The sequence below is a fragment of the Globicephala melas genome, chromosome 13 (genome assembly GCF_963455315.2).
Source record: "Globicephala melas chromosome 13, mGloMel1.2, whole genome shotgun sequence".
NCBI lineage: Eukaryota > Metazoa > Chordata > Mammalia > Artiodactyla > Delphinidae > Globicephala > Globicephala melas.
Genome location: NC_083326.1, coordinates 73,179,764 through 73,206,360, shown reverse-complemented (window position 1 = coordinate 73,206,360; position 26,597 = coordinate 73,179,764). Strand labels below are relative to the sequence as shown.

Sequence of the window (26,597 nt, the reverse complement as noted above, 5' to 3'; positions counted from 1 at the left end):
CGGCGGCCCCCCCAGATTCGCACCGCCAGCCGCCGGGGAGCTCGGGGCTCCAGGCGTAGAGGCTGCGCTGTCACATGGGCGGCGGCGACGGGGCCGCATTTAAGCGGCCGGGGGACGGCGCCCGCCTCCAGCGCGTCCTCGGGCTCGGCTCCCGCCGGGCGCCCCGCTCTCTGCCCGCCGGGGACCCAGCGCCGCGCCGCACCGCGCCGCCCCCGCCGGGCCATGCGAGCGCGGGCCCCGCCGCGATGAGCTCGCACATCGCTAAAAGCGAGTCCAAGACGTCGCTGCTGAAGGCGGCGGCGGCGAGCGGGGGCAGCCGGGCTGCCCGCCACGGCCCTGCCCGGGAGCCAGTGCTGTCCAGCCGCCGGCTGCCCGGCCCCTGCCCGGGCACGCCGCCGCCGTCCGGGGACCCCAGTTCGCGGAGGCCCCTGTGCCGGCCGGCGCCGCGAGAGGAGGGCGCGCGGGGGAGCCGGCGCGGGCTCCCCCAGGCGCACTGCAGGCCCCGGGAGGCGCCGCCGGCCGCGGCGTCCCGACCTTCGCCGCCGTCGCCGCTGCCGCCGGCCCGCGGGCGGGATGGGGAGGAACGGGGGCTGTCCCCGGCGCTCGGCCTCCGGGGCTCTCTGCGAGCCCCGGGTCGCGGGGACTCAGCTCCAGCCGCCGCGTCCGAGGCAGACCCGTTCCTCCACCAGCTGCGCCCCATGCTCAGCTCCGCCTTCGGCCAGGTAAGGGCCGCGCCTCCCGCCCGCTCCCTGGAGAGGCGCTCGGGACCCTGCCGCGGCTGCGCGCCCACAGCCCTCCTCCCGCTGCCCGCGGGTCCCCGGGTCACGCTCCTCTGGTCCTCCCGCCGCCCGGCGCCCTAGCCCGCGCGCCTCCTCCCCCGTGCCTGATTCAGCACCCTGTGCGCTGTCCACGCTCCGGGCGTCTTCAGGACGAGGCCCCACCGCCTAGCCTCCCTCCACTTGCCGGAATGGGCCAGTCCTGGACGGGGAGCGACCTCCACAAACCGCCTGGAAATTTGCAGGGGTCAAGGAGGGGTGCTCCGAGCAGGTGGCACCAAACCCACTCCTCCGGCCTCTGGCCAAGACGGCCAATGAGCGACCCAAGAGAGCAATGGGCATGGAGTCTGGGGATCAAGAGTGGGGACCTCGGGGTACACAGCCTTGCTTGGGGATGAGGGACCCTAGCCATTGCCTGTGGTGGCCCCAAAGACCTGGGAAAAGTTAGGAAAGGTAAAAATATGAGAAAAGAGGAGTGTCTGGGTAGTCATGGAGGGATGTACAGAGCTATGGCTCAAACTGGAACTTTGGGGATATTTTAAGGAGGTTGTCTTCTAGGGATGCCATTAAGACGGTGGGCAGTTGTCGAGTTGTGGGACATGGAATAACACCTAGAGACCCCTAGTCTGAGTTAGTGTGTATTCTAGGGTCAGAAAGGTCACTAAGGGGTCATGAGTGGCTCGTTTTGTTTCTTTTCTCTCAAGAACCCCAAGCAGCTGGGCATCTGCCCTTTAAAAATGGCCCCGTGGTCATAATCCAGGTCTACAGTTAGGGGCTGTGCTGCTGGGAGAGAGGCTCAGCAGAAAGGAACCTGTGAACTCCTGAGCAAAGCCAGGATTTCCTCTAGTTCTGAGTCCATAATTAAGTCAAACTCGTTGGCACAGCATGGACACAGTTCTGCAGCAGCCGAGGAGGGGTGTAACACAGGTCTGATCAGAGTGTCGCGTGCTGTGTGGGCGAAGGTGGGGCCTGTGCGTTTCTGTGCTAGGATATAGCGTAAAGAAGCCGTTTCAAGCTCCTGGCTTGCCATGCTGCCTAGAGCCCATGCTCCAAGGAGGCCGTGCGTGTTTTGTTTCAGATCTGCACATTCCTTTTCAAAATACTACTCTGCAGTGGCTGATGCCGGTGGAGGCATGAAGGCAGCTGACATGAAGGCAGCTGCACGTAGACTCGGGTTGCACGGGGCTGCTGTGGTGGCGTGATAGGGCAGCAGTGTGGCTTTGTTCCTGCCAGGAGCCCTCGTTAGCCAAGTTATCTGGAAACGGTTCTCCAGAGTAGAGATTTGAATGCAGAGCTGTGAAAGTTAGTGCAGTGTTATGTTGAAGAGTTGACTGCAGTGGCTTCTGTATTAGTGAGGGGGTGTCAGGTGTTAGGGCAGGAGTGGTCTGGATTGCAAAAGGGACACTGTGTCATTGAATTGGTGACAACTATCCATTTATCAAATATATTTTGATCGCCTACTTTGCCCAGGCATTTGCTGGGCACTATGGAGACGGAAGTGGACAGGATAGCTAGGGTTCTGGCTACTTTGGAGCTTACAATCTAGCAGCTTGGAAGGGTAGGTCATTGGCCCAGGATCACACACTCTGGTTATTTAGTTTGCTGGTGATCTGACTTCGTTTCTGGAAAAAGGGTCCTTTCTTTGCAGTCTTGCAGGAGTTGCCTGCCTGGGCCCTTTGTGAGCTCAGAGCATTTCAGCTCATGTGCTTTTCTGCTTCTACTTCCTCAGTCATAAAATGAAGGCTGTTTTCCAGTTCTGTGTTCTGAAATGTCACCAGGGTCACCTGAGTCAGGAAGAACTGGAAGGTCCCATCAAATATTTACTAGCTCCCTCTGGAAGCTCTTGCCCCTGGAGCTGCAGGCTTTGTCTTTAAAGCTGGGCACATCCCGTCTAGCCTTCCTGCTGACGGCTCTAAGGCATCTGCTCCAGCAACAGCAACAGCAACAAAACCCGGCCTGGGACTTTGTGTCAGAGTCTCCAGTCTCCTGCAAGAATTAGGCTTTCCGTCCCTTCTCTTTGCATTGAGATTTCTGTCCTTAGAGACAGGGTCAGGACCAAGAGAAGGGAAATGAGATTCTGAATATAGAAACTTTCCGATAGGATCTGCCTTGGGCAAAATATAGCCCTGGGGAAGTATATTTTTCATGTCTCCCAAGTTCCTTTTTTTTTTTAACCTTCAGTGAATCGTTTGACCTCAGTAAGCCTATGTTTCTTTATCTGCAAAATAGGGATAATCATAGTATCTCAATGGGTTTTCGGGGGGAATAAAAGGGGATATGGAGATATGCACAGAGCTTGGCCCAGAGCAAGGGTCTATGGATGTTAGCTATTATTATTGTTGTTGTTGTTGATTAACTACCAAGGACTGTGTCAGAAATTCTTTCCATTTGTAATAGAGTCAGGGAGGGCCAGGGGCCAAAGTGACACTGAAGGTACCAAGATGGACTCTTTCATTAGGGGGAACAGGAATTAGGGTTCTTCCAGTGACCTAACAGAGCATCCTTACTGCCTGCAGGGAGACGGTGTGATTTTGAGGCTAAGGCATGGAATGGTGGCTTAGGAGATAGAGCTGCAGGTTCCAGTCCCAGCAATGTTACTTCCTATTGCTGTGACCTTGGGCCTGTTATTTTCTCTCTCTGGTCTGGGTTTCTTCATCCAGAAATGAGATTGACAAAAAACTACCTTGCAGAGCTCTTATGAGGGTTATACAAGATTAAGGATGTCAAATGGGCTGGCTCAGAGTGAGTGCTGGAAAAGGGCACAGGCTTCATTAATACTATTATTAAAAGAGTAATTGTCAGAACGAGGGCCTGCGTCAGGTAGTTTGAAAGCTGTCTCTGAGCCAAGTGAGGAAGGCCATTAAAAGAAGGAACTCAGGGACTTCCCTGGTGGCGCAGTGGTTAAGAATCCGCCTGCCAATGCAGGGGACACGGGTTCGAGCCCTGGTCTGGGAGGATCCCACATGCCGCGGAGCAACTAAGCCCATGCGCCACAACTACTGAGCCCACATGCCACAACTACTGAAGCCCGCGTGCCTAGAGCCCATGCTCCGCAACAAAGAGAGGCCACCACAATGAGAAGCCTGCGCACTGCAACGAAGAGTAGCCCCCGCTCGCTGCAACTAGGGAAAGCCCGCACGCAGCAATGAAGACCCAATGCAGCCAAAATAAATAAATTAAATAAATTTTAAAAAAACAAAAAAAGGAGCTGAATGACAAAGGACCTCCTCTAGTACCCTCTTTGTAGCCAGCTAAGGACGAGCCACCCAGCTGCCTAGAGAGAAGATGTGGTATCAAAAATTAACTGAGGACAGGCATGACTTGGGGGCAACTCTTGGCACTGGGTCTTGGAAAACTATTTTAAGAATAGTCTTTCTGTTCCTTACCCTAAATTTGGGAAGAAACACCTCTTGTAGATGAGGCAAAGAGGAAAAAAACCCATAGCTCTGTCCCATCCCCTTTCTTTAACTATAGAGACATCTCTTCTGATTTGAGTAGGCTAGCCCAATTCCCAAACTGCTTTGTACGTAAGAGGGTCAAGGTATTTAATGCGTGAGTGAATGAATCTCCAGCCTCTGCACTTCAGTTTCTTGGTTCCTATAGCTTAGATGAGGGAGAGGGACCATATGGTTCGGATCCTAACGGATTCAAGTGCACTAGGCCTGTGTGCCCAGAATGATGGCTTGTGTATCTTACTTACTCCTGCCCAGCCAAGTCACTCCCTACTGTTCTCTGAGAGGGCTGGGAGTCCCTGTGGCCTTTCTCTGGGTCCTGGGGAAGGGGAAGAGAAGGTCAGTTTGTGGTTGAGCTCAATCGTAGATGATAGGAATCACTCGATGTCAGGTCGTAGGTTTTGCAGAAGCAACATTGGCACTTTCAACCTCTGTCTAGAGCCCAGTAAACAATGGACAAAGTATCTTCTCATTATCTTATCTTCATAGCAACCTGTGAAACTTAGCATTATCTTGCCCCATTTTAGAGACAAGGAAACAGGTTCAAGAAAGGGGAAGTGGCTTGTCCAAAGGTCACAGTGTAAGTAAATGGCAGGACTGTGATGTGGTGTGTCTGTCTCCAAACAACCTGCCAGTGCCACACCATACTGGCCGGTGGAAAGTCACAGAAGCGCGTTTCCTATTTGTCAGAAGCATCCACAAAGCACTTCTCAGGTTACGACCCAGCTTTCCCCAAGTGTCTTAACACTGGGCTGCCATCCAAGTTCAAATGCTGGTGATAGGACTGATCAGGGCCCAAAGCCAGCCTCCCTCCTAATCAGGAATAATCAGCAATGGGTTTATCCTTCTCATCCCTCTGATCCTATTATTCCATTCCAGAACTCTAAGCGTGGCTTCTGGAGGCCCAGGGGCTGCTGCCACAGTGCATACTGATGGGGAGGCGGGGCCGTGGGATGTGCTTTACTCCTTAGGGAAGCCCCCACCATTCAGCCCTCTGAAATTTTCTGCCAAAGGTCAAGCCATCTGCCTCCTCAAGATCAGTAGTTACTCCTGTCACACAGAACCACCACACACCCCATCTGCTCAACCTAAAATAGATTAAGCAAGCTCTGGGTTGGAATCCTGAATCCCTGGCTGCCCTTAAGCCTCAAGCTGGTGTCAGCACCCTCTTCGCTAAAGGATGGGATTTCTTCCAAGTGCGTGGACTTTTCCACAAGGGCCTGGTTTTGCTGTCTCCTGGTCTCCTTGTCTCTAAGGACAGAGGTGTATCCCAAGGTCGACAAATATGTGCTGTGCTCTGCACTGGCCTGCGGGGGGCAGGAGCCACCAGGTCTGAGCCTGTGGGTGCCCTGCTGAGTGAATGGAGGCCCTGCTGGGCCCTTTAGGACCAACGTCGCCACCGGGCAGGGGAAGGGGCACCTTCTATGTGCCTGGAACTGTGCCAAGCCCTTTGCATGTATTATTAACTCCTCACAAGAGTCCTATGAAGGAAGCCTTATTAGAGTACCCACTTTATAAATACAGAAACTGAGGCTCAGAAAGATTAAGAAGTCCTCAAGGTCACGTGGTTGCTAGGCAGGTGGGCAAGATTTGAACGCAGGTCTGTCTGACTCTGTATGCTGAGCTCTTTACCTCTAGATCAGTGGTTCTCAACACTGGCTGTGGGTTAGAATTACCTGGAGTATTAAACAACACCAGCGTCTGGGGCTCACTTACACCTACTCCATCAGCATCCTTGGGGAAGGTCCCTAATGATTCTAGTCTGCAGCCAGCATTCAGAACCCCTGCTTCCCACTGTGCTGCCTTTTCACGTATCCACCCATTTAGTTCATACGAATTGGATTTGTACCCGGAGCCTAACTCATCTCCCCTCTGGGGTCTGCGGTGAGACCTAGCTTTTCAAAAGAGTCTGCAGATGGGCAGTGTTCTACATTTTGTCTACAAGTCTTTCCTGATCCCTCCACACTAAGTCAGATCCCTGTCTCACATTCTCAGAGTGTTTGTGTTTCTCCTTCATAGCATTTACCTGAACTGAGATTAAGTATGTTGATAGCCCTTTAATATCTCCTGCCCGCCTGCCAGAATGTGAGCTCCCTGAAAGCAGGGACCGTGTGTATCTCGTTCCCACAACTTTCCCAGAGCCAAGCACATGGGACAAATGATACTTCCTTCTTCCGTTTCAATAATTCCTTATCCAGTACCTGTCCTGTGCCACGCACTTTCCCCGCACGCACCGTATCACCAGGCGAGGGAACTGAGGGCTGCCATGTGAGCTGCCATGTGAGCCAGGACTCAGCCCCGGACCTCCAGATCCTTCCCATCCATCTGAGTCCGTTGCTCTTCCCACGACCCTGCCTTCAGGCTCTGTTTCCGAGGAACAGGTCTTTGAAGAAGGCATTTTTGTTTGCTCTTCCCATACCAGCTCCCCGGCAGCATCTTCACCCCCTTTCCTGCCCTTTTAAGTGTCAACAGCGCCCCCCCAGCCCCACCCAGGCTCCTCCTTCTGGCCTCCAGAGGCCGGAACCAGGCTGCTGAGAGACTCCCCGACTAAAATAAACCATTCCATCGTCGTCAGCGCCACGGTCCTCAAAAGCTATCCAGGGACCTCCCTCCCCAGCTCCCTGGGAGCTGGCCTGTGGCACCTTCTGGGCAGCGTCCCCACCCATCTTCCCCTAACGGGAGCTCTGACCAGCCACCCAAAACTGGACAAAAATTCCTGCGAGAGGAGCCCCTCTGGACTGAAACTCTCAGCCTTGCGTGTAAAGGGTTTTGCTTCAGGGCCTGGGAAGAGCTCGGCTTCCCAGCCTAGCTCTGGTGCCCCCTGCTGGGAAAAGCCGGGTGCAGGGAAACGGGGACACTTCCTCTCCTGGGTCGTCTGGCTGGGGCTGTAGGTCACAGAGGTGACATCTGAGGCTTGAGATGAATTCACATCAAAGCTGGAAGCTGGAGGGACGAGGACGTGCCAGTTACCTAAACAGTTTCATTCATGGGAACTTGAAGACCGCTTTGCAAAGGGCGGCCTCTCTGCACCCCCAAGGAAACCGGTGAAAGATCCTCTATGGGGATCAGGCAGAGGATTAGGAGTTTTGTCGCCCTCGCTCGCTCACGGCCGCCCGCCGTGCCAGCACTGCCTCCATCAGGACCCCCTCAGGGCCGGCTCTTGATTTCCCTTGGGTCGGAGAGAGCGCGCACAGTGAAGGGAGCCGAAGGAGCTGCGTCGGCTCAGCTGTGCTTCCAGCCCTGGAGCCTCATCCCGTTTCGGTGAGGAGGCAAGTGTGAAAAATGGAGCGTGATGGAGACTCGTCACAAGATCTCCCAGGGCCTCACTGGAGCTGCCTGCTCTCAATCCAGCTGCGATGGCGGGGGTGATTAAGATGCGTGTTTGTCCCTGAGCGCCTGCGTGTGTGTGTGTGTGTGTGTGTGTGTGTGTGTGAGTGTGTGTGTGTGTGTGTGTGTGTGTGTGTGTGTGTGAGTGAGAATGCCCACATAAGGTTGGAAGCTGGGAGGCACCCTGGCTTTTGGGGGCCCAAACTAGCCTGCTTCCCCTTCTGGGTCTGCTGGCCTAATTCCTAGCTGCAGCTGCCGTTCTGGGCTCCCCTCCCCGAGGCAATCTCTCTGCAGATTTGACAGCCAGAGAGGAGGGGCCGAGGGAAGGGGAATGGACTGGGGAGAGGCCTCAGCTGTAATCTGATGTAGATGATCCGGCAGCCTTCTCCAGCTCGGCTGCCCTTTGCCGTCAGCTCTCCGGGCGATTTCCTCTATGCCTGCACTCTCCCCTCCTACCTTCGTCTCCTTAAGAAAGTGTCCAGAAAGTTAAACCCACACACATGAACACACACAATCTACAAAAAAAAAAAAAAAAAAAAAAATCTGGGAACAGGAGCAGGCAGACAAGTGAGAGAGCACGCGCGCAAGAGAGAGGACTCAGATCGGTCTTGGAGGAAGACGGCGCAGCCAGAGGGAGGCTAGGGTTGGTGGGGACCCAGACTAAGGTCTCTTAGCCCCCAGGAGCCTCCTTCATGGACCCGGGGATCCTGAGAGGGGCTGCCTCAGCTTAGGATGGGCAACTGTGTCAAGTCTCCACTGAGAAATCTCTCAAGGAAGGTATGTTTCTGGAGTGATCAGGGCCCAAAGCCTGGGGTGGGGGATTGGAGCATCTTGCCCTCTGCCCCAGAAGTTGGGGGCAGAGAGGGTGGGCCTCTGAAACTTGCTACCCTTCCCGTGGGTTCTGTCTAGAGCTGCTTCCCTGTTTCTACCTCCAGATTCCCTCCTATCACAGTTTTCTATGTCCCAGGCTCTGAGCTGAAGTTGGGACTTTAAGCTGCATGGGGCGCCGTGTTTGGGAATTTGTGCAAGATTTAGGAAAGAAGCCACGTAGCTCCATGAAAAGCATGGATCTTTAGGATGTGAGTGGACAGACCCCCCCTTGGAGCCAACAGGATCAGAAGAGGGTTGAGCTGGGCTTTGACCCTGCTGCTGCTGGTTCCTTCCCGGCATTAGGATGGGGGCTCATTCATCTCCTTTGAGCGTCTCTGAGCCTCTCTGGTGGTCTCTAAGCCTTCAGAGTTGTGGGTTTTGAAGTAGATCGTCTTGCTCCTGAGAGGAACCAAGCCAGGTGTCCCCTTCTACCCTTGATAATTCTTGAGTCAGGTCAAAGACTCACAGCTAGAACCAGACTGGTTTGGGGCCCCAGGGTTGTTTCCATCGAGAAACAGAGTGTACAGCAAAGGCATCTGTAAGTTGCTTTCTGTAGTGGATGTATTGCTTACACACCACGGTAATATCCTTTTGCAAGAATCCTTTTAGGAAAGCAAATAATCACCTCCAAATCATCTTTCCTGCAAACCTGGGCTTATATCTGTAAGGTCTTGCTTTAAGTGGGCTCTGCCTGTATCTCTGGTCCTCTGTAGTCAGGCCATAGAAGAAACTCATAGATATTACTTAAAGGAAGAAGTAATGTGAGGGATGTTTTCCTCCAAATCATTTTATTTACCAGATGAGGAACTTGATTGCCACTCAGGTTAAGTAACTAACCCAAGGTCTCAGGTTAGCTAATGGCTTCTCTACCCCCAGCCCCATTCTATCTCCTCTGTTAGTTTGACAGCCTCTCAATTTAGGACATTTCAGGCTTTTCTGCTCATCATCTTCCTCATTTAGCTAAGCTGCTCACATCAAATTCCTTTTAATCTTCACTGTTCCTTGGATCCTTCTGAGGGTTGACTGTTTCTTCTGTGCACACACCCCCCAATCATCTGTCATCTTAAAGGAGAGTCTTTTGCATCAGAGGTGGCCTCCACACTGTTGCAGAGAAGCAGAAACGGATCTGAATTAGTTTAGAGGACCACAGGGCGAAGGACCTTTCCCTGGGTTCTGTCCAGAGTTTCAAGAGGTAAACTAAAGAACAAGTATTGTCCTTCTGTCCTACCCAACCCATCTTCCCTTATACAGCAGAGGGCTTAAGAGTCAGACTTCTCAGGTCTCCTCTTTCTAGCCATATGACCTTGGATAAGTTACTTGACCTCTCTGGGTCTCAGTTCCTTTGTCCATCAAGTGGAAATACTAACATCTACCTCCCAAGGTGATTTTGGGGGCCAAGGAAAGAGCTGGGAATGCTGCCTGGAATATAGTACTCAGTAAATGTTAGCTAGTGTTATTAGCTTTTCCACTCTGGGTTTTCTGAGAAGGGGGATGGAAGTAAAAAGGGAAATAGGAGAGGTTTTGCATCCATGGAGTAGGGCAGAAGATCATAAAACATATTGCATTCAATTTCATGTATTTGTATAATAGTAATCATTGCTTCTTCCTGAATATCTGCAAGATCTCCAACACCTGTTATCTCATTTGCTCTTTTCCACCCAGTAGTTCTCTTGGCTATTTTCTAGAGAAAGGAGCTGGACTCGGAGATAAGAGCGTTACTAAGATCCCACAGCCAACCAGAAGCAGAGCTGAGATGTAAACCCTGGTCTGTGTAAATCCAGAGGTGGTATTTTTTGTGGGGTTTTTTTTGTTTTTTTTGAATTTTATTTATTTTTTTATACAGAAGGTTCTTATTAGTTATCTATTTTATACATATTAGTATATATATGTCAATCCCAATCTGGTATTTTGTTTTTATTTTTGCCTCTGTGAGAGGCTGCCTCTCTCTTTTTCCTGCTGTCAGAGATGTTATTCATAGATTAACGAACCTGACCTTACAGGTCATCTTAGCCCAAATTCCCACTCCCTGGGCAATGCTCTCGCCCACCTCACCAAGTGCTTCCTCACTCAACTTCTCCTTGAATACCTTCAGTGAGAAGGAGCTTGTGCTTGGCGAGCTTGTGTTGTTAGAGAGCTGTTAGGTCATGAGTCGTGCCAGCCCCTCCTGTTGCCCTGCCACACTCAGGAGACGTCCCCTCAGTGCCAGGAAACATTGTCAGCCTGTGGGCCGCTGCCCACTTGGCTTCCTAAGTAGTAGCTGGGAATTGGTAATGGAAAGAGGAGGTCTCCTCCAGGCTCTGAGCAGGGCAGGACTGGGCTGTCAGGTACCATCACTGGCCAGGGAAGAACAGAAGCGTCCTGGGGCAACTTGGTGCCAGGCAGGGTTAAGATCAAGAGCTGCAGTGGAAATTTCCCAGCCATCACTGGTTCCTCCTTCGTAGGAGCAAATGTTTCTCTGTCCTTCTCACTTCTTTCTTGATTGGCAAATATTCTCCCACTTCTTCTGCAGCCAGATGTAAATGCCTTCTGGCATCCAGCATCCCTTAAGTTGCATCATCATCATCATTGTCATCATCGTTGTCATCATCATTGTCATCACCATGGCAACCCCACAGAGTCAGCCCTTACGCTGCTCTAGGCACTGTGCAATAGCCCATTTACCTCTCACAGAATTCTGTGAGTTGCCCTGATCGTACCCACTGGACAGAGAAGGAAACCAGAGCCCAGAGAGGTCAAATGACCTGCCAAAGGTCACATAGCAAGCAAGCGGCAAGCCAGAATTTGTCCCCAAGACTGTTTGAGTCCAAAGCCAGTTATACTCAAGCTCCCCTCGGAATTCTGTGCTGCCTGCTGCCTCCTTCTGGGTGTGCTCATCCAAGCCAAGTGAGTGAGAATCAGCCAGAAACGAAAAGGCTGATTCTCTACCAACATCTCCTGAGATTGTTTCCTGGGGTTAAGCCACGGTCGACTCCTGGGCTCCCTCTGTCATGAAGGTCTCTCTGGTCCTGCCCTGGCTCAAGACATGTCCCCGAAGCCTATGCAAGTGTGGCCGAGGCTCTGAACCTCTCCTGGTCATCAAACCAGAATGGACCCTGGTCATGTCTGACACCCCTCAAGTTCTAAGATTACCTAAGGTGACACTTTTTTGCACTCACTGGACTCAGGCCTTGGACTGAGGTCCTGCACCTCGGGTCTGAGTTGCTGCTTTCCCTTTGAGGAGCCAGAATATTGCTCCTTCATCTCTAGGCCTGGAAGAGGCTTAGGAATTTGGAAGAGAGTCTAGACTATAGCTCCACAGTGTGGGGCTCCGGGGAGGAGGACCACGAGGACAGGGTGAGATGGGGGAGGTTGCTCTGCTTGTCCGCCTAGGAGGACAGGCTACCTGTTAGGTCGTGGGATCTCCTCCTGGGCGTGGCCTTCCTTGAGCTGGAGGAAACTGTTAGAAAGCAGGTACAGCAGGATGGACGGGCAGGGCATGCAGCTCTGGCGTTCTTGGACAAAGACAGCCCTCTAAGTTTCCACCACTCTGTCTTTCCTTGGAAGGTTTGGCTCCAAATCCCCACGCCGGGGGGCGGGGAGGCATCAAGCTCAGGGCCGAAGGCAGACTGCCCTCACCTGGATTCTGGGGGGGGCGGTGCTGGGCATCCTGGCCGGGAGGCTGGGGTGGAAGAGAATATTGTGTCTGGCTGCCGCTGTTGCCCTAAGGGGACAGTCTGTGGGCAGTGTTGACTTTTTATAGCTGCATGGGAAACATCAGGGAAGAGGGTGGGCTGGCCGTGGCCTGGGAGCCCAGCTATATTCCGCCAGCAGAGAGGGCCCCTGCCTCAGCCTCTAGAGGTCCTGCAGGCTGGGCTGGGCAGGGTGCCAGTGAAGGCGGGAGGGACGAGGAGAATTGCTGGTGGTAGAGAGCCTCTAGTCTCAAGGCCACACACTAGGTGGAATCTGACCCACAGATGTGCTTTGTTTAGCCCACCTGGTGCTTTAAATCAGAAGATCTGGCAACACAGGGCTGGAGTTACATAACGCTGTCCCTTCAAAGGGGACACACAGCATCCGTTTTGCCCCAGGCCCCGCCTCTCACACCTGCCTGTTTCATCTCTGTTCACTGCGGCACCTGTGTCTGCAGCCTCCGGTCTCTCAGGCTAGCTGAGCCTCTGCTCTTTGTGTCACCAGTTCTGATGGTTCTCACTGCCTTCCAGTGGGTTCCAGTGGGGGTAGGGTCAGAGCTCAGTCGGGGAGCTTAGCCCCGGGAATTGCGCTGGGACATTGGGAGCATCTTGGGAAAGGACATTATTCCCTGAATGAACAGAAGCCTCCCTCTGCCTGCTTCTCTCTCTGAGCTTCTGCATGCACACGAGTGTGTGGTTCTGTGCACGTGTGTGTGTATGTGTGTTTGTGTCTGCACATGGGCCACACAGAGTGTATCAGACCCAGCTCTCCCTGGAGCATCCGTTTTGGCCAAGGACTGGGGACTCCACCTGTTGGACCAGTTTGATGCCTGCCCCAGAGCATCCTGAGGGCTCTCTGCACCCTGCTGTTTGCCTCGCAAGGTCTGCTCTTGGGAAGGGCCCCTTCTAGGACCAGGAGCCAGGCTGGGGCCAGGAGGACCCAGCTGGGCAGGGAGGTGATGCCCCGCCTCTCTTTTGTATTTGCTTGGTGCTGGCTGAAGATGCGCCAGGAGGAGACCAGCTATACGGTGGTGCAGACGAGTGAGGAGGGGCTGGCGGCCAGCGGCGAGCTCCCCGGACCGCTCCTGATGCTGGCCCAGAACTGCGCCGTCATGCACAACCTGCTGGGCCCAGCCTGCATTTTCCTGCGTAAGGGCTTCGCGGAGAACAGGCAGCCTGTACGTAAGTTGGCCCCGGTGGAGCCGCGCTCGACTTGGCTTCACAGGGCGTGAGCAAAGAGGTGCTGGGAAGAAGAGGGGGCTCTGTACTCAGCAGTGTGCGTCCCCCAACGGATACACCTCAAACCCGCAACTTGTGAATCTGACCCCCAAAGTTTCCCACTGATGGCTGCAAAGCCCTGGTGAGTCCACATCCACCAGCAAGAAATGATAGCAGCTAATATTGCTTGGGTGTTTTTGTTTTTTTTTTTAAGCACTTACTATGTGCCAGGCACTGTGCTAAGTGCGTTGGCTCATCACCTCTCTTAAGCCTCAGAGCAACTCCAAGAGGTAGGTGCTATTATCCTCCCCATTTTACAGATGGGGAAACTGAGTTGGAGAGGTAACATGCTCAAGGTAACATCTGGTGGGTGATAGAGGTGGGATTCAGATTCAGGGATACTGACTCAAAGACCTCCTGTGCTCTGAACAACAGTACTGAATACGCGGCACCATCCAGTAGAACTTTCTGTGGAAACACTGTCCAATCTGTGCTGCCCTCCCTCTACAGGAGCCACTAGCCACCTGTGGCCACCGAGCCCTTGAAATGTGGCTAGTACAACTGAGGAAGTGAATTATTAATTTTCTTTGATTCCAATTTAAATAGTCACATGTGACAACTGCTTTGGATGGCCTCCCATGGGTATCTGAACAGTCACAGAGAGGAAGGTATTAATAGTGATGTTACAGATTCAAACATCAGTAGGTTTAAATGCCACCTGTTAAACACTTTACGCATCTTGCCTCACAGATGCTCACAAAGGCCGTGTAAGGTGAGTATTGGTATTAACCCATTTTACAGATGAGGAGACTGTGGCGCACACGGTTGAAGGGACCTGCCCAAGATCCTACATCTAGGAAGCAGCAGATCTGGGCTTTGCCCTTGAGTCCATCTGACTCTAGAGGCCAAGGTCATCCCTCGACTGCTTAAGTTGAGGAGTGAGAGGTGTGGTGGGCTCCATTCCCACCTGACCCCCCAAATCGGTGCTCATGGTTTCTCTGCCCCATCGGTGGGCATCCCCGGCTCTACTACACATCCTCACGCCGCTCTGCCCTGGGGAGTGTATGATTCAGGGACCGGCCAGCAGGACTCAGTTGGACCAGCTCCGGCCACGGGCACACTGCCAAGGGGTACCCAGCTTTTTTGCTCCCTGGCTCTGGGTTTATAAGAAGTAGGGTGGGGGCTGCAGAGCTGGGTCCTGGAGATGTGAGAGGCTACTTGAGGCCTGCAGGGTGGGAAAGGTTGTGTCACTTGTCCCAGTGAGCATACTCTGCACGTGTGAGTGCATGCATATAGTCGCTGACACTTTCACTTACTGGGGGTCCCGGGCATCGTAAAAGACATTCTTTTTGGTCACCCAAGATCCCAGTCTGACTCGGAGCAGCTAGTGGGTGATAGAGGTAGGATTAGGTAGGTATTAGAGGGCGTGACAACCCCTCCCTGTGAACAGTGACAGGTTTTTAAAGTGGAAGTCCTTACGATTATTTCACAGAAACAGACACCTTCAGGTGAGTCCTACCTTCAGCTAAAAATGCCGCTAGCAGGACCTGGTAGCCTGCAGCCTACTCGTTCCAGGCTCACGTACGCTCTCAGCACTGTCCTACCACGTACGGCCACTTCTGAGAGCCGGGTCCTTCCTGCGCAGCTGGTGGTCCCACAAAATGTTGCTCAGCAGCCCCTTTCTAGAAGATTCTCAGATTTTCCAGCACTGGGGTCCCTTGCCCTGGGGCCGGTTTGGAGCAGGTGGGCAGCAGCCTCTCACCCGCCCTGGCCCTATTGGCTAGAACAGCCTATGTGCACAGCTGAGATGCCTCATGCTCGCTGTGGTCCGCTCGCTGTGGCACACCCGTGTGTCTGTGTTTGCAGTCGGTGTGCCCACACCTGGTGTGCACTTCCTCAGGGCGGGCACACCCTGCCCCGTGTTCTCCCTGCCCAAAGGCAGAGAGCTGTGACATATGGAGAGGATGAGCCCCGTGGACCAGTTTTGGAGCCTGCTAAGCATGTCCATCTGGGCACCGCATCCATTTCATGCCAGTCTGTCTCCCTCCTGGGCAGGCCTGGGGCGACTGACACCTCACCAGCCGGAGCCTGCCCCCTGCTTCCTCTGGGCCTGCTCTTTGGAGACTTCTCTGCCATCTGTTCAGATGCCTCGTCCCAGGGCTTCCTTGACTCCCCAAGGAGAGCTGGGCACTGTTTGAGGTTGCAGACGTGCACTTTGGACCCTGGCAGCCGCCAGAGGCACTGGCAGCCCCCGGGGTCCTATGCTGTGTCCTGTGACAGGGCGAGGTATAGGATGGGGGTCAAACTGGAGAAGGTGGGGCGGTGCCCAGGAATCAGGGCACAGCCACATCCTGCCTCCACTCCCTCAGCTCTTCCTCCACCTCCTGTTCCTCCCTCTTGGGTGCCTGTCTGGGCCCCCACTTCCCCCCCGGCCCCTCGCTTCTCCCATTGCTTTGCAGGCCTCTTCTCCCCTACTCTTCCTGGTTTCTTTGGGTAGAGTCCTCTTCTTTCTGTTGTGACCTCCCGCTAACCCCGTTTTATTTACAGGTTTTGGCCTCCAGACCAGCTCTGTTCGCTGACACGTTCTTGTGTCTGGAATAAGGGGCTGGGGGCCGAGAGGTTCTGTACCCAGGCTGGAGAGGGCTCCTACTTCCCTGGGCATCTCCCATGTCTGTGGGACAGGTGGGGCTGCATCCTTTCCCCTCCAGGACATGGTCCAGGCACGCCTCCGCTGCTGCCCCATCACCTCCCGCCCAGTGCCTGCTGCCACTGGGACGGCCGTCAGCTGGGCCATGTACGACTTCTGGGCCCCTTGCAGCTGCTAATAGGACATGTTCTTTTGTTTCAGGACAGATCACTGCGGCCAGAGGAGATTGAAGGTAAGAACTGGCCCCTTAGGGGAGAGGGCTGCTCAGCCATCCAGAAAGATGAGGAGAGGAAGGTGGGTGGGAAGAGAGGCAGAGATATCTCGGCCTCCTGCAAACGGGGCCTGGTGCAGAGCCAGGCATCATCTGTGGAGCCAGGCGTTGGAGGAATGCAAGAGTCAGCAGACCCTCGGGCTGCCTCTGCCCCAGAGACTCTGCAGGTCATCCCCCCACCCCCCACCCCACCGTCCACAACCAACCCTCCCCCGCTTCCTTCGCTTCCCCAGAGCTCCGGGAGGCCTTCAGAGAGTTTGACAAAGACAAGGACGGCTACATCAACTGCCGGGACCTGGGCAACTGCATGCGCACCATGGGCTACATGCCTACCGAGATGGAGCTTATTGAGCTGTCTCAGCAGATCAACATGAACTGTGAGTCCCTCCACCGGGTACCTCCTTCCCTCCCCAGCCTCGCCCTTGCTGTCCTCTGCCTGGGTTCAAGTTCTCGGCCCACCTCTTCCCAGCTCTGTGACCTGGGGCAAACTACTCTCTCTGTGCCTCGATTTCCTCACCTGTAAAATGAGGGGTGGGATAGAGGGAATAGAGCACAGGAAGTCAATTGGGGGTACGTTTATTTCTTTATTATTTTTTCATGGTGTATTTATTCATTTATTTTTTATTTTTATTTTTGGTAACAGCTTTATTGAGATATAATTCATAGACCATACAACTGGCTCACTTAAAGCATGCACTTCAGTGGCTTCTAGTATGTTTAAAGTTGTGCAACCATTACCACAATCAATTTCAGAATATTTTCATGGCCCCCAAAAGAAACCCTGTGTCGCTTTGCCATTACCCCCAAGTCCCTCCCCAGCCCTAGGCAACCACTAATCTACTTTCTATCTAAGCAGATTTGCCTATTCTGGAAGTTTCTTTTTTATTTTTATTGAAGTATGCTTGATTTACAATATTATATTAGTCTCAGGTGTACAACATAGTGATTCAAAAATTTTTATATATTGTACTCTATTTAAAGTTATTATAAAATATTGGCTCTATTCCCTGTGCTGTATACTATATCCTTGTGGCTTATTTATTTTATACATAGTAGTTGGCATCCCTTAATCCCCTGCCCCTATCTCGCCCCTCCTCCCACTTCCCTCTCCCCACTGGTGACCACTAGTTTGTTTCTGTATCTGTGAGTCTGTTTTTCTTTTTTGGACGTACTTAAAACAGCCGAATACCTGGCACACAGTAAGAGGTGAACAGAGGATGCCATTATTATGTTTTTCTCTGTCTTCATTTTCATTCTCCCAGGAGCAGACCGGGAGACAGGGGTTTGAGTGCGGTAGTTTACTCCGTAGCGGCAGGACGGCATCGGTAGGGGGTAGGGAGATGAGAGGGCGGAGACGAGGAGCCAAGGCAGGAGGCGCTGGAGCAGCTGCCACTGTGGGTGATGGAGTCTAGTTCTGCAGGGAGCTCGGGAAGCTGGCGTAGCAGGCCCACCTCGGAGTTGTCCCCAGCCCTTACCTCTCAGCTGGGTATTTATCCCCCAAACTCAGTCACTGGCTGAAAGTGCTGTGAGCAGACCCCAGGGGGCAGGTCCCCTGTATTTCTCCCCGCTGAGGGCCGCTTGGAAGGTGAATTCTATTTGCACAACGAGGGAAAGGTGGGGGCAGGTGGGCCAGGTGCCCACGGCTTCTGCTTCTCTCTCCGCTTTTCTGCATGTGTGTCTCTGTCTCTCCTTCTCTGAAATTCTTTGCCTGTCTCTGTGACCTAATAATTCTTTCTCCCCTCCGTATCCACCCCTGTCAACTTCCTGACTTGTTCCTTTAGTCAAACTCCAGCCACTCCCCTGAGCCATTCTGTGACAATCCCCGGTCCATGGTCACCTCTCTGTCCTCATTTGGCCTTTGCTTATATCCTGGGCCTGGAGCTGGGCAGGTCAAGGAGGGTTGGCAGTTCCCTCAGTTGCCTAGTTGGAGATGGGCAGTGGTTAAATTTTTATTCTTTTAAATATATATTTATTTATTTATTGACTGCGCCACGTGGCATGCGGGATCTTAGTTCCCCGACCAGGGATCGAACCCGTGCCCCCTGCAGTGGACGTGCAGAGTCTTAACCACTGGACTGCCAGGGAAGTCCCAGATGGGCAGTGGTTAGATGGATGATCCAGCCTGTTCCTCTGTCCCCAGTGGGTGGCCATGTGGATTTTGATGACTTTGTGGAGCTAATGGGACCTAAACTCCTGGCGGAGACGGCAGATATGATTGGAGTAAAGGAACTGCGAGATGCCTTCCGAGAGGTGAGTGATGGGCAGTGGACAGGCAGGGGCAGGGAGTTTGTTAGAATTCCAACCTGGGACGGAAATGTGAGCTCTGGATCCCAGACCAGGGGAAGGAGCTTGGACAGAGAAGGGATCCGGGGAAGGCGGGACAGTGGTGCTGGAGAAGGGGCTCAACCTTGGGATCTGCTTCCAACAGTCTCCATGTTGTAGCTACTCCTCCCTCCTTCCTGCCCTCTCTAGTTTGACACCAATGGTGATGGGGAGATAAGTACCAGTGAGTTACGAGAGGCCATGAGGAAACTCCTGGGTCATCAGGTGGGACACCGAGACATAGAGGAAATTATCCGAGATGTGGACCTCAATGGGGATGGACGAGTGGACTTTGAAGGTAGGTGGAAGTGGTTTTGAGAGTGGAAGAGAAACCAGGGCAGTAGTGGGCATCCACAGAGCCCTCCACGTGTGTATCCATGATGCAATCATCAGTGCACTCCAACTTCCCATCCCCCTACCCTTCCATCCTGCCACCCCTCTAATCTGCTTCCATCCCTACACCCGTCCATCCATCCAACAATCTGTCCATCTTTCCATATCTATCTTTCCATCTTTTCATCCATCTATCTCTTTATCTGTCCAGGTGCCTATTTACCCACTCACCCATGTGTAAACAATTATCCATAGAACCATTTATCTACGGCCTTATCTATCCATCCATGCACCTATTCATTCTTCTCTACATTCACCCATGCATTCATCCATGCATCCATCTACCCATGTACCTCTCTCCAGCTATCCATGCATCTCTACCTCTCAACATTCATTCATACATTTATATATCTCTACTCATTTGCCTATATTTCTACCCATACTTCCACTGATCTGTCCATCAGTCTGTACAGTCATTTTCCCATCTCTATCCATGTACTCATCCATCCATCCATCCCTGTGTCCATCTGCCCCCATCCATCTCTCTCCATCTATCTGTCCACCTACTCCTGCATCCATCCATGTAGGTATTTTCTGAATACCACATTCCTCAACCTGACACTCAGGCCCCCTAAAATCTCTCCACAGCTCACCTCTCTGGCCACAGCTCCTACCATTCCTTCACTCACACTCCACCTTAAGGCCATAGGTGGTCCATGAACCTCACAAGCTGTCATTTGAATACATTGTTCTTTTTGTCAGGATGCCTTTTGTCCTATTCTTCGCTGGTCCTAAATTCTATTCATCATTCAAGACCCAGCAGTGGGGCCACTCCCTCAAACACTGCTTTCCTCATTCCCCAGATAGAACTTCCTCTTTTCTGGGCTTTCACAGCACTTCAGGCTCACCCTCATTCTTCACACTGGCCCCTAAATGCTAGTTATATCTCTGCTTGACTCTGAACTTTTGGAGAAGAGGAACCCTGCTTTCTTTATCTCTGTCATTCCCACAGAACTCAGTACCGGACACATAATGAACGCTCAGTAAAAGTGTTTTTAAAATAACTAATAATAATTATAATAGTGATCATCTATAACTGTACAGTTATTGTATACCAGTCACTGTAGTAAGTAGCTTTACACATATTATCTCATTTAATTTTCATAATGACTCTAGGGACTGCACATTATTACCTCATGTTATAGATGAGGAAACTGAGGCTCAGAGAAGTAATATAACTTCCTAACTGGTAAGAGGCAGAGCTGGGTCATAAACTCAGGCCTGGAATCTCAACCACTACATACATTACACTGTACATGATACCGTCCGAGGCACCATGGGATACGGGAAAAAAAAAAACAAAACAGCAAAACATTGATTCTGCACTCCAGGAACGTGCATTCTGAGCAGAAAGGCAAGATAACCATGAGCAAGACTGTGAATATGTCCAGAACACAAAGGCTGGGAGGCCTTTTCTGGGGAGTAGCTGGTCTTCAAGGTCAAAGAGAGTGTGGCAATGGAGAGAAGGCTTTGCTACCACGAGAGCTGAACATTTCAGGTCACCCCATGTCCAGGTAGTGACTCCCACAGATGCCGGCTCTTCCCTGAAAGCCCAGCATCCCCCATTCATTCTACCAGCGTGTGTTGTACACCTAGTGTGTGCCAAGACCTGATCCCTGCCTTGAGGAGCCCAAGACCAGCGAGGAAAGCCGAAGCCAGCAGTATGGTCCATGCTGTTTGGGGGAAGTACAGCAGGCTGTGGGGCACAGTGGGGGCACCTTTGCCACGCTGGGAGGGGGGGATTAGGGAAGGCTTCCTGGAGGAGGCTATAAGTAAGTAGAGGCTTAAGAGATAAGTAGGAGCCAGCAGGTGAAAAAGAAGGAAGAGATATTTACCCAAAGGAATTGAAAACTTATATCTGCACAAAAAACTGCAAACAGATTTGTTGTTTATAGTAGCTTTACTCATAATTGCCAAAACGTGGAAGCAACCAAGACGTCCTTCAGTAGGTGAATGGATAAATTAACTATGGTATATCCAGACAATGGAATATTATTCAGCGTTAAAAAGAAATGAGCTATCAAGTGATAAAAAGACACGGAAGAACCTTAAATGCGTAGTAAGTGAAAGCAGCCAGTCTGAAGAGGCTACATAGTTTGTGATTTCAACGATATGACATTCTGGAAAAGACAAAACTGCGGAGACGGTGAAAAGATCAGTGGTTGCCAGGGGTTGTGAGGAGAGGGAGGGATGAAGACGGGGAACACAGAGAATTTTTAGAGCAATAAAACTATTCTGTATGATAGTGCAATAGGGATACATGTCATTCTACATTTGTCCAAACCCACAGAACGTCCAACACCAAGGATGAATCTTAATGTAACCGTGGACTCGGGGTGATAATGTGTCAGCGTAGCCTTATTGACTGTAACCAACGTCCTACTCTGCTGCAGGATGTTGACGATGGAGGAGACCGTGCGTGTGTATGGCAGGCAGGGAGCGTATGGGAAATCTGTACTTTCTGCTCAATTTTGCTGTGAACCTAAAACTGGTCTAAAAAATGAAGTCGAGTTAAAAGAGAAGGGAGCAGGGATAGGCTGCAGGAAAGCTGAGAGGTGAACAGGAGGGGCGTGTGTTGGTTGCCCCTGAGGCGCTGACAGGGAGCTCTGTGGAGCCAGAGCTTAGTGGTTGGAGGTGAGTGGTGACAGGTGAGGCTGGAGATGTCAGCTAGGGTCAGAACAGGGAGGCCCTGGGGTCGTGTCAGCATCCAGCACGTTATCCAGTGGGGACCATGAGAGGTTTAAGAGGGGTCAGATACGCAGATAGAAAACTCCTGCTAGCTGCTGTGTAGAAGGTGGATTGGAAGATGCTGGATGGGGGAAATTCTCCGGCCGTCCAGCGGTTAGGATTCCGCGCTCCCACTGCAGGAGGCGCGGTTGGATCCCTGGTGGGGGAACTAAGATCCCGCATGCCGTGTGGCGCTGGCAAAAAAAAAAAAGAAGATGCTGGGTGGACGTTGGGGACCAGCATCGGTCAGGGGCCGCGGCAATAGACACGGGGCCACCGATCCGAGGGAGGTTTGGAGGCAGCGTCCTGGGCCCTGACTGCTGCTTTCTCCCCACCCCCTCCTGTGCACCCCACCGCAGAGTTTGTCCGGATGATGTCCCGCTGAGGCCGCCAGGGCCCCTCCAGGACTGCCAAGCTCCACGGGCGGGGAGAAGAGGAGCCGGAGCTCGCCTCATCCCGCCGCCGCCGCCGCCGCCGCCGCCGCCCAGAGCCCGGGACGTACTGGCGGATGGGGCCTGCCTGCACCCCGGGGAGGTGCCCACCCCGGACCCCCGCCCCTCCGCACTGTGAAAGACTCACGACTCCTGCAACTGGAAAGGGGGGCGCCCGCCGACGAGGAGGCCACCGCGCCAGGCCGGCGGAAGTCAGGCCGGGCGCCAAGTGCCATAGACCCAGCCGCTGCTGACTGGGGGCGCCCCACACAGCATGTCTGCCCCCCGGGGCAGAGCCTCTCGCCGCCCCCCTTAGCTCTGTGCCCGCCCCCCCTCGCCTCAGCCCTGTTATCTCAGAACCAATAAAAATATTTCCAAGAGAAAGGCGGCCGTGGGGGGGGTCTTTGCTTCTCCAGCCTGGTTAGATGACACACGCGTTTCCTGAGTACCAGCTGCGCGCTCAGAACTGGGTGAACCTCCCTGCCCTTGACTTGTACTGAGTTCCCATTAGGCACCCAGCCTCTTCCACCTTTGACTGAAAGGGAGACTGGGGCATATAGTGATGTAGCTGGATTTGCTGCTACCCCAAACAAGGTCAAGTTCTATAAGGAAAGGAGACTGGATATTGGTTGGGTAAGCATCTAGCAGGGTCTGCCTCACTTCCGGCCTCCCTGGAGATTTCACACTGGTCGAGATAATCACATCCACATGTGATTACGAATTGTGATCCTGCTTTTAAGGAAAAATGCAGGGACCTTTGGTGGGGTAGGATAAGGAGGCCTGGACTACTCTCTGGGGAGATCAGGAGAGGCTTCCCTGAGGAAGTGATAACGAGGTTTTTGCCCTGGAGGAAATCGCAGTGTGTGTGAGGACACGAATGTATTAGAATGGAATCAGCTGCCAGACTCTCTGCTGAGTGAGAAGCAGGATGGTATAGTCGTTAGGTCCTGGATTTACTTGCTGTGTGACTTTGGGCGAGTCACGTCTCCTCTCTGAACCTCAGTTTCCTCATGTGCAATAAGGGGATAATAAAGTCCACAGTAAATGATCTCAGGGTATTGCATTGCCCACCTCCAGGGGCTGTGAAATTGTGCAAAGTGGCATTATTAAACAGGATCCATTGTAATCATTGCAATTAATTTCTATAAGCCAAGGGCTGAAGGAATCCAAAGGAGAAGTTTGTGGGTAGAAGTCGCCCAGAATCTTTGACAGGATTGCGGCATAATCGGACAGGTGTGTGGGATGGACCCATGTTCTCCAAGCCAGTGGTTCTCAAACTTGAGTATTTTCATCAGAATCGCTTGGAGGGTTTGTTAGCCCCGCCCCCAGGCCTGGGCCCCACCCAGTGATTCAGATTCAGTGAATTTGCATCTCTAACAAGTTCCAGGGCATGCTTGATGTTCTCAGGACCTCAATTTGAATAACACTGCTGTAAATCCCAGACACGAGGGAGGCAGGTGTGCTGTGGGCTAAAGGCTGGAAGCAGAAGGTAGATGGAGGATTCGTGCTCTCGGATCTTGCAGGGAAGGACTGTGGGCACCCCCGGGCACCCCCCCACACAAAGGCCTGGGTAATCCCCGTGTCCCAGAGGCTAGGGTGTCTGGGAGCTCCAAATTCCCTTGAATAATCCAATTCTGAGACTAAGCCCTTGGCTCTGTGCCCCAGTAGGCAGGCCTGCAGCCCTGCCTGCTCCTGTACCTAGCTCTGCCCAAAGACCCCCAGATCTACACTGTTTCAGAAATCCAGTGACCTTGGAGGGCCAGAGGAGCCATTTGTAGAAAGGGGGCTTCTGGGGGCATCTGTGTCAGCTGACAGGATGAACCCTTGGGGGCACCTCAGGGAGAGGGTAGAGTTAGGGTGTCAGCTAGGACACTTCTGTCCTCAGTATTGTGGCCTCCTAAAATCATAGACAAGGCAGCTGTGATAAAGCGACTTGAGAAGATGACAGGCCACGGTTCAGAGGAGTGCTCGAGTCAAGGGGAGGCCCAGAGGTGCGGCTGCTGCCTTCGCCAATGCTGAAACTAGTGCTTCTCCCCTTGAATTTGTCTTATATCTAGGGGTTCCTAATAAGATCATTTGAAGAAAAGTTTCTCTTACTTTCCAAGAACTGAGACCCATTTTCCGAGATGGACCCTATCCCAGGTAGGAATTCTTTCTGCGTCTTTACCCCTGGGTGGGTGGGTGTCATCTTAGAAGAGTTCTCCTTGTCTGTAAGGTCTTAAACTGGGCCTGGATTTGCCTCCTTGTGACTTGTAAAGTGCAACTCATTCACTCATTCATTCATGCATTCAACCACTGTTTATTGAGCACCTACTATGTGCCAGGTCCTGTGCCAGGGTCCCTGTCTTCTAGGAGCTCAGACTGGAGGGGGAAACAGATAAGAAAACAGACAAGGCTAATGTAGTGGTATAAGTGCTATAGTTACTAGGTTACTTATGAGGTTAGCCTAGGAGAAGTGAGGGTACTAAAACATACCCACCCAATCTAGTGGGGTGGAAGGGACAAATTTGCTAGGACCTGAAGGCTCAGCCATGCTCAGTCAGAGGAAGTGAGGGGAAGAGTGTTTCCAGTTGAAGGAACAGCGGAAGCAAAGACCTGGAGGTAAGGGAGAGTGTGGCTCCTTTGGGAAACGAAGCAGAATTCCACTTGCCTGGTGTACTGGGCTGGAGGGAGGAGTAGAGATGGTGCTGGTCAGAGAGGCAAGGCCTGACCCCACCGCAGACCTTGGAGGGTAGAGCGGCTCAGGTGGGACTTCTTTTTTTTTTTTGTATTTTATTTTATTATTATTGTTATTTTTTGCTGTACGCGGGCCTCTTACTGTTGTGGCCTCTCCCGTTGCGGAGCACAGGCTCCGGACGCGCAGGCTCAGCGGCCATGGCTCACAGGCCCAGCCGCTCCACGGCATGTGGGATCTTCCTGGACCGGGGCACGAACCCGTGTCCCCTGCATCGGCGGGCGGACTCTCAACCACTGCACCACCAGGGAAGCCGTGTATTTTATTTTATTTATTTTTTATACAGCAGGGTTTTTTTTTTAAAACCTTTATTTTTTTATTTATTTGTGGCTGCATTGGGTCTTTGTTGCTGCACACGGGCTTTCTCTAGTTGCGACGAGCGGGGACTACTCTCCGTTGCAGTGCGCGGGCTTCTCATTGCGGTGGCTTTTCCTGTTGCGGAGCACGGGCTCTAGGCGTGCAGGCTTCAGTAGTTGTGGCACGCAGACTCAGTAGTTGTGGCTTGCGGGCTCCAGAGCTCAGGCTCAGCAGTGTTGGCGCACGGGCTTAGTTGCTCCGCAGCATGTGGGATCTTCCCAGACCAGGGCTCGAATCCGTGTCCCCTGCATTGGCAGGCAGATTCTTAACCACTGCGCCACCAGGGAAGTCCCAGGTATCAAGGTTTTTTAAAAAACGGGCCTGAATAGGGACTTCCCTGGCAGTTCAGTGGTTAGGACTCCGTGCTTCCACTGCAGGGGGCATGGGTTTGATCCCTGGTTGGGGAACTAAGATCCTGGATCCTACATGCCACGTGGCATGGCCACAAACAAACAAAAATGGGTCTGAATAAATGACAGTGTCTAGAGATGTGCACTCCAGTGGAACAAAAAAACATAAAGAAACACAAGGGAATTATTCCTATAAAAATGTGAATAGGGACCTCCCTGGCAGCTCAGTGGTTAAGTCTCTGCGCTTCCAATAGCAGGGGCGTGGGTTCAATCCCCTGGTCAGGGAACTAAGATCCCACATGCCTGTGCAGCCAAAAAAAAAAAAAAAAAGTCTGAACAGTGGTTCCTTTTAGGGAGAGAGAGGGAGAGGGCTGGGATTGGGATGGGGCACAGAGAGGGGAGTTTCTGGGGAGTATGGCAAAGTTCTATTTTTTTTTTTTGGCCACACCATGCGGCTTGTGGAAGGCTTGTGGGATCTTAGTTCCCCAACTAGGGATTGCACCGAGGGCCATGGCAGTGAAAACACTGAGTCCTAACCACTGAACTGCCAGGGAACTCCCAAAGTTCTATTTATTGATCCATGTGGTAGTTACAAGGGTGTTTGCCTCTCGCTAAGTTGTACATTTATTCTGTATGTTTTTCTGTTTGTCTTATTTTATAATAAAAAGGTTTTTTTTTTAATTGTTGTTTGTTTTTTAAAGTGTGAACTCAGGAGTCAGCCACCTGGTTTCAAATCTCAGCTCTGCCACTTATAAGCTATGTCTTCTTGGGTGAGTTATAAGACCCTCTGGGCCTCAGTTTCCTCATCTGCAAAATGGGGATGAGGTTACAGGGTTGTTTTGAAGACAAAACAAGCTAGTATACTTGAAGCCCTTGGAGTGGTGCCTGGCACATAGTAATCCTGATACAGGTTTTTGCTATTTTTATGATTATTGCATTGTTATTCCCTATTTCCCTATCCCTTCTCCCATGTGTCTTCATGCCTCCGTGATCCCCTCTCAAGGAAAGGGGAAGGGAGAGCCAGCCTTGGCATTCTTTAATAACTGTGGCTGAA

General features: G+C 52.4%; 1 protein-coding gene across 4 annotated transcripts; it reads left to right on the top strand.

Moving 5' to 3' along the window:
- Positions 1-26,224, top strand: CABP1 (calcium binding protein 1). 4 transcript variants are annotated; one of them, XM_060310949.1, is made up of 7 exons: positions 1-722; positions 13,095-13,271; positions 16,160-16,190; positions 16,463-16,606; positions 18,370-18,479; positions 18,702-18,849; positions 22,031-26,224. In XM_060310949.1, the coding sequence occupies exons 1-7, from the start codon at positions 75-77 to the stop codon at positions 22,054-22,056; spliced, it is 1,284 nt and encodes a 427-aa protein (XP_060166932.1). In that variant the 5' UTR covers positions 1-74; the 3' UTR covers positions 22,057-26,224. The 4 variants fall into 4 exon arrangements, with proteins under 4 accessions (XP_060166932.1, XP_030716422.1, XP_060166934.1 ...); XM_060310951.1 differs by lacking the exon at positions 1-722 and adding an exon at positions 7,570-7,593; XM_060310950.1 differs by lacking the exon at positions 1-722 and adding an exon at positions 8,097-8,332.
- Positions 26,225-26,597: the final 373 nt, after the last annotated feature.

Excerpts from the sequence above, each read along its gene's own strand:
- CABP1 (XM_060310949.1), top strand. The coding sequence starts at position 75 with ATGGGCGGCGGCGACGGGGCCGCATTTAAGCGGCCGGGGGACGGCGCC. Across the intron at positions 13,272-16,159 it reads TCGCGGAGAACAGGCAGCCT|GACAGATCACTGCGGCCAGA; the intron begins GTACGTAAGTTG and ends CTTTTGTTTCAG. Across the intron at positions 16,191-16,462 it reads GCGGCCAGAGGAGATTGAAG|AGCTCCGGGAGGCCTTCAGA; the intron begins GTAAGAACTGGC and ends TCGCTTCCCCAG.